General features: G+C 35.6%; 1 protein-coding gene across 1 annotated transcript; it reads left to right on the top strand.

Moving 5' to 3' along the window:
* The first annotated feature begins 3,593 nt into the window (after positions 1-3,593).
* LOC147867479 (amino acid transporter AVT1F-like) lies at positions 3,594-6,194 on the top strand. Its single transcript, XM_087339610.1, has 3 exons — positions 3,594-3,748; positions 3,855-4,471; positions 5,614-6,194. Exons 1-3 carry the CDS (start codon positions 3,601-3,603, stop codon positions 6,148-6,150), a joined length of 1,302 nt encoding a protein of 433 aa, XP_087195736.1. The 5' UTR covers positions 3,594-3,600; the 3' UTR covers positions 6,151-6,194.
* The last annotated feature ends 1,625 nt before the right edge of the window (positions 6,195-7,819 follow it).

Below are 7,819 nucleotides of genomic sequence, written 5' to 3'. Positions count from 1 at the left end.
AGAAGTGTTGCTTTCACCAAAATCAAGTGGAATTTCTAGGATATGTGGTCTCTCCGCAAGGTATTTCTATGGATCCAAAGAAAGTACAAATGGTTCTAGATTGGAAGACACCAATCTCAGTTCGCGATCTCCAATGTTTCTTGGGATTTGCAAATTTCTACCGCAAATTCATCAGGAGTTACTCACAAGTTGTTTTGCCCCTCACAGAACTAACACAAAAGAAACGACCATTTGTATGGACGTCAAGCGCAAATGAGGCATTTGATAGCTTGAATTTACATCTGCTCCCATTTTGGTCCACTTTGACCTCGAAAAGTCGTTTATCATAGAAGTAAATGCATCTAATTTTGCACTAGGAAGTGTTTTATCGCAAATAGCACATGATGAGAAATTGCATCTAGTTGCATTTCATTTGAGAAAGTTTAACCCTGCAGAAATCAATTATGAAATCCATGATTGTTGTTGTTGTCAATTGTTGATTCTTTTGAACAATGGCGTCACTTCTTGGAAGGTTCTCCCCACCAAATTATTGTTTACAACGATCATAAAAAGCTCATATACTTTCAAAATGCTCAAGTCCTAAATCGACGACCAACTCGGTATGGTTATTACGTCATAATGTGAAAACTACTAGACCATGTGATAGATTGGATTTCCAATAGCTAGGTCCATTTGTAATCTCTGATCAAGTCAACGATGTTGCATTTCGTCTAGCCCTGCCTTCACATATGCATCTTCATCCAGTGTTTCATGTTTCATTGTTAGAACCATGGACATCAAGTTCTATCCCAAATCGGGTTATTCCACCACCACCTCCGGTTCAAATTGCTGAAGGACCATAATATGAAGTAGAAGTTATTTTGGACTCCAAGATCATCCGCAATAAGTTATATTATCTGGTAGATTGGCTTGAATACATGCCTGAGGATCGAACATGGGAACTCGCGGCGAATGTCAATAATGCCTCAAAACTTATACAAGAGTTTCATCTTTGCTATCCCCATAAACCAAAACCTAGTTCATGCATTACGACTCATGGAACTCATCATCAAATGAGGGGATGATGTCACAAAATGTCAATATCAAGAATAAATATATTTTCATATTATTATTATTCAAGAATTATGGGGTACTAGACATATAGATGACCGCCAAATGGCATGCATGCATGTATGCCCAGTGGCACACATCATGTATGCCAAATGGCGATCATGGACAATCCTATGTACAATATATAAGTGGAAGATCTGCTTAGTATACCAGTTCAACACTGGTCTTCAACAACCTTGTCATCTTGGTTTTTGGTAATACAAATTCTTGTCTTCTTATCTTGTTATTGTCTTCTTGTTTGTTATTATCTTCTTGTTTGTTATTATCTTCTTTTCTTCAAAATAGACATTGTCTTCGAAGCTTGGGTCGTGACACTAAGTATGATGTTGTTCCTTGCATCCTCCGTCACATTTCTTCATTTAGAATTCCACTCTTCACATATTCCATTGTTACACCTCCCTTAGGAGCTACATTAATTAGAGAAACCCCAAAAATTTCCCATGACTCGGGCGAAGTATTTAGCAACCATAAACCAAGAACTTCTTCAAATTTCATACCCATGTCAGACAACTGATCAAAACAACCTTGAAATTCATTCAAATGATAAAAAATGGAGTTATTGTCTTTGTAGGTCAAATGCATTGTTTGTTTAAGTAAAAACAAATTATTGTTACCCATTCTAGAAGCATATAACGTTTCTAATTTATTCCATAATGTCTTTGCATTTGTTTCATTCACAATATGATTCAAGACATTATATCCTACCCATCGACGAATGAAACCACACACCTTTTGGTTCTCAAAAGACCACTCATCATCACTTTTCTTTTCACATTTATTTGATGCAAACACACGTAAATGCAATTATTTTTACAAAAGAAAATTTCTCATTTTACCCCTCTATTTTTTATAGTTTGTGCCATTTAAAACGACCATTGTTGATTTGTTTGCCTCTGTTATAATCAAGCAAGAAACACAACCTTCGCTCTGATACCACTTGATAGGAACAGAAGTGAGAGAGTGTAACAAACATCGTGTTTAAGCTCAAACATTAAGGAGCAATGATCAAATACAAACACAAAATACACAAGGTGATACAAGATAGATGACACACGATTTTAAGGTGGAAAACCCTCAATGAGGGAAACAACCACAAGACAAACTATCCAAAACAATGTCGTTCTCAGCTCTGCACACATGCCCCTCTCTTCTTCTCATTTTCTTCTTCTCCTCAAAAAAAATGGTCATCTCTATGTTTTGATTTTCTTTTTCTTTTCACACACAAAAAAATGTTTACATAGAACCTTTTTAAAAATAACTAAAAGGGTATCTAAAGAAAGGGTGTTCCTTGCCCTTTCATGCACACTAATAATAATAGTAATATAGGTAAGTGATCGGCAATGTCAACAAAGACAGTGAAGAGAGGCCCTAGGGAAGAAACATGATATACTTTATAGAAGTTTCGGAATATAAACCTTTCGCCACTGTGATGTACAAAATCGTAGATAAGTTTACATTCAAATTGCGATTCTGCTACAAAAAAATTTACGATATTAGAATGCAAGCCATATGTTTTCATGCATCAAGATACAACATTCCTTTATTGGGTAGAGCTGCTTGCCTAATGTGAACATGTTGAAACTTCTTCCTATGGCACTCAATACTCACAAAAGATAAGATACAAATAAGATGTTTGGAATAACAAATGTGCCTTTTCTATCATCGTGCATGTTTTCAAAAGACCCCAATGTATTCAACTCGAATAAATTCAAAAGACCCCAATTTATTCAACTTGAATAAATTGGGATCTTTTGAAAACATGCACGATGATAGAAAAGGAACATTTGTTATTCCAAACATCTTATTTGTATCTTATCTTTTGTGAGTATTGAGTGCCATAGGAAGGAGTTTCAACATGTTCACATTGGGTAGGCGGCTCTACCTGATAAAGGAATGTTAGCTTTTTGACCCATTCTTTATCCCACATAGTTTGGGGATGTGGTAATACGCTTCTCTTCCTCATACGCTTCCCAATTATAGTAATACGTGTTGCTTCCTCTTACGCGTCCTAACAATTATAGAGCATGTTGTTTTGGAGGACGTAGGCTGATTGACCGAACCTCGGTAATTTTGGTGTTGGTTTATCTTTTTTCTTCTTACTCTATATAATAGCTTTACTTCTTGTTATATATTGTTTTGTTGTTTTCGAGGACGTAGGCTGATTGACCGAACCTCGGTAATTTTGGTGTTGGTTTATCTTTTTTCTTCTTACTCTATATAATAGCTTTACTTCTTGTTGTTATATATTGTTTTGTTGTTTTCGAGGACGTAGGCTGATTGACCGAACCTCGATAATTCTGGTGTTGGTTTATCTTTTATCTTCTTACTCTATATAATAGCTTTACTTCTTGTTATATATTGTTATCCTAAGGTAATTATAGTGGTGTTTTATCTTTTCTTCTTACTCTATATAATAGCTTTACCACAACAACATTTACATCTATATATATATATATATCTTCTTCTTCCTCTTCTATTGTGTATTGTGTTATGGACACTGTTTCTCCAACGCGTCGTTCTTCTTTTTCTCCTCCTCTTCCACCTTCTTCTTCAGATCCTTCTTGTGATCCTTCTAACTCTCATTCTGCTCAGTCGTCCTTCTGGCATGCCCTCTTCAATTGCTTTAGTCTCCTTCTGGGTATACATCAATTCAACATTACCTTCCTCCCTCTCTGCTTATGGTTATGTTCAAATTAATCTAAGTTAATTAATTGACTTGACACTATATAATATATATTGTGCAGGCCTTGGAATGCTGGCATCCCCTTATGCTGTCCAAACTGCTGGCTGGTGCATAATCTTCCTGTCCCTCCTCCCCGTGCCTTTTGTCTACTTCTACACTGCAATCCTACTCAAGCGCTGCCTAGACAAGTTCTCCGATCTCCGATCCTATGATGACATTGCCGAAAAAGCATTCGGGAAGAAGGGATTGATCATTTTCTTCGTTCTCTTCTACCTCGAAATCTATTCGTGCCTAGTAAGCTACGCAGTGTCTATAGCGGACAATCTAGTTCAGATTGTATCGTACCAAATCGGAGAGACCGGCGTGCTTCTCAGCAGTCGCTGGTTTCTCACATCCTTGGCAATGCTTGTGGTTCTTCCGATGACATGGCTACGGGATCTTCGAGCACTCTCATTTACATCGATGACCTCTACCATTACCATAGCGGCAGTAATTCTGTGTGTCATTTGGGTTGCGATTGTGGGGGGCCATGATATCGCAATCTCCAGCTCAAATCTCGATTTCATTCACCTTGCTCAGGTTCCTGTCTCCACCTCCATCTTCTTGTTTTGCTACAGTGGCCACATCGTCCTTCCCAGCATTTACCTCTCCATGAAAGATCGAACCAAGTTCACCAAGGTTATATATAGCTTTCCTGATTCTTTTCCATACGATCTCTCATTGCATTGCATCAAACTGAATCATGGTCATGCATCGGATTGTGTTTTGTTAGTTAATTGTGTCAAATGCAATGGTGTTACTATTTTCCACTCTCACGATTCAAAGCTTTTATTAGCTAGCGATGGTCGGTTAATGTTCAAAGTGTGTTAATTAACTTTGTGGCAGCAATCGGATGGACGATTCAATCGCTGTTCAAATTGTGATTTATTGAACCCATACCATTGTGTTTTACAAGACAACGTTTTTGTTTTTCCACATTCATTTTGGTTTGCCAGAGCACCCTTTTTTTGGGTTAAAATGGGAAACATCACGAACATTATTTTGAAAGTCAGTTACATATGAATGAATAGTGACAAACTACATAATAGTTATTAATGTCAGCTGAATAGGAAATGATATATACCAATCAATTATGTACATATATACACATCTCCAAGTCCAAATCTGAATGATATTTATTTATGAACCTTGCTTCCATCATAAGCTACTGGGAATCCCTCATTATTTTTCAAAAACCTGGAAACATAATCATGGCCCCAAGTTCCAACTTTATGAGGGAGGCATGAAAAACGCTAGCCTATGGGGTCACCGCCATATTCTTGATATACATCGGATATTGGTTCGTTATCTTAATGATCCTTCGCCAACTAACCGCAGACTTCATGTAATTTGTCATCATTGCTTTCGTCGCAAGTGGACCTTGTGGACATTGATCACATGGTATTCACAAACCTTATGGAAATCAAATTTAAATTTCCTTAGGACAAAACTGTTGGTTGATAGTTGATAATGCCAACTGAACTTAAAAGTCAAAATGTAAATGCTCTTTATAATAGTTAATGTAACAAATGGAATTTTAAGATCAAAATTTAAATGCTCTTTATAATAGTTAATATAACAAATGGAACCCTTGATTTCAAACCCCCCTAAACTTTGCCACTACACTATCACACCCAACTATCAAATTTTTATATATTATTTTACTTCTTGATATCATGATTTTTAATGGATGTATAAACACATTGTATAGTATCATTATGTACGTCTTGTGAATGTTGTCTTCATGTTGTTGTGATTTGAATGATGTGTTGCATTTGCAGGTCATCACAACTAGCTTTAGCATGGCAACAATATGCTATGGTGGGTTAGGTTTACTAGGGGCATTTATGTTTGGTGATGATGTGAATTCTCAAGTCACCCTCAACCTACCATCTAAATATATAGCTTCAATGGTGGCATCATGGCTAATATTAATAGTACCAATCACAAAGTTTGCTCTATTGCTTTCACCGGTGTCGTCTGCAGTGGATAGACTGATCCCATTGTCACCGTCAAGTAGGTCCTTCCTCGCTACATCCATTATGGCTCGCACAACCATTACATTTTCTGTCTTTTTAGTTGCTTTGTTATTCCCATTCTTTAGCTACATTCTTGCACTCATTGGATCAACCTTTAGTATTAGCATATGCATCATATTTCCTTGCTTGCTCTACCTTCGACTCATGAGAGGGTGTCTACCACGCCTTGAAGTATTTTTTTGTATCAGTTTGATTCTCATATCTTGTGTTGTTGGGGTCATATGTACGGCGTTCTCCATCAGAAGTTTTGTTGAAGAGAGGATACATGCACAATTGTAAACATTTTTTTTCACTAACTAATGCAATCCAAAGTTCAAAGACCTCTCAAGTAGGGGTTCTCCAATGTATGCATTTCCTTCTAATTGAAACACAATTCAAATTATGTTGCGAGTATTAATATATATAGATATAAATACATATATTGATGTTGGCTCAATGAAAGAATCATACAAAGTCATCCTTTACTATGATATCATTTTTAGCAACACCTTTCATTTGATGGCATATCCAAGTTGAAGGACAAGATAAAAGATAATGTACACATTATTCATCAACCATTTATCAAGTTGAATGCATAAACTATTAGGCCAATGGCGGCCATTTTTCCCCTCAAATGAGTTATGTCCCTCTACAATCTACAATGCATTCTTCCCACGAAGATTCAACCCTACCAACAAGATATTTGAATGCAACAATTCACTTCAAAGGAATAATTTGTAAGCCCACATAGAACCTAGTTACTATAAGGCGTATAAAATTACCATGCCAATCTTTCAATAACATCTAACTGCAATTTGAGAGTTTAACCTTAGTTGATTATGCTTTAAGGTAACAACCAGCGACTAAAACTTAACAACTTAACAGTTTAAACGGTTTGGTTAAAATTCAAGTTTTTTTTAATGGTTCGATTCGGTTCGGTTTTGGGGATGAATGGTTCGGTCCGGTTCGATTAAAACAAATTGATGGTTTAGGGTTGTCACAATTTTTTTTTTAAATTAAACAACCTTTATCACTTTTAAGCCTAATTCTCACATTTTAGGAAAAAATTTTAAATTTTTTAAATAAAAATTTGAAATAATTAAAAAAATAAAAATTTTACATTTTGAATTTTGACCTAACTTGAAAACCAAAACCGAACCATGAAAATGCAATTTTCATGGATTAATGGTTGCAGTTTAGATTTTTTGTAACGGTTCAATTTAAATGGTTTTGGTTTAAACGGTTTCAATTTAAATGTTTTCGTGGTTCAGTTTGATTCGATTCAAATTTGTTTTCGGTTTTAACACAATTTGGTTTTGACACTCTTGAACCGAACCATTGCCAATTGTTACTTTAAGGGGCTGAAACAATATTGTTACCACCACGTATCCCCATTTACATTATGACTAAAAGAAACAGACTAGCCTCATCAATTTTGCTAATATTAAGCATTCAGAAAAAAATACAAATTTAACAAGCTATAATTGTTATGTAAGTTATTTGGAGTTATTTGGAGCTCTTCACATGTCTGACTAACAATAATCCTATCGTACATTTGTCATGGCTATACACCATAACCATGTACTTTTGTAGATCATTGAAATATCACCTTTATTACGAAGGATAATTCAATACTTAAAATAATATGCTTACCAAAGAAAATCAGAGGTTCATACTAAAATTATGATCATTGCTCATTAGCAAGAAGCGAATCTGTGTTTTTAGTGAAGTTGGCACCTGATAGTAATAGGTGTTATAACTCGAACCCTTTCAACACAAGTAAAGACAAATTTCACAAGCTCAACACTAAAAAACTGCAACCAAAAACATAAATCATACCTTCACAACATATGAACCATGTATTTCCCTTGAAATTTCATAGGCAATCCCTAATAGAGTTTTGGAAACATGCTTTTTTATTATATAAGACCATATATTTGTTTATTGCCTCGTAATCCAATGACAACAC

Source organism: Azolla caroliniana, unplaced genomic scaffold, assembly GCF_043228905.1.
Source record: "Azolla caroliniana isolate FFs.n. ecotype wild unplaced genomic scaffold, voAzoCaro1.0.p SCAF_2, whole genome shotgun sequence".
Lineage (NCBI taxonomy): Eukaryota > Viridiplantae > Streptophyta > Polypodiopsida > Salviniales > Salviniaceae > Azolla > Azolla caroliniana.
Note: the sequence above shows the minus strand (reverse complement) of the source record. Positions and strands in the feature narration are given on the sequence as shown.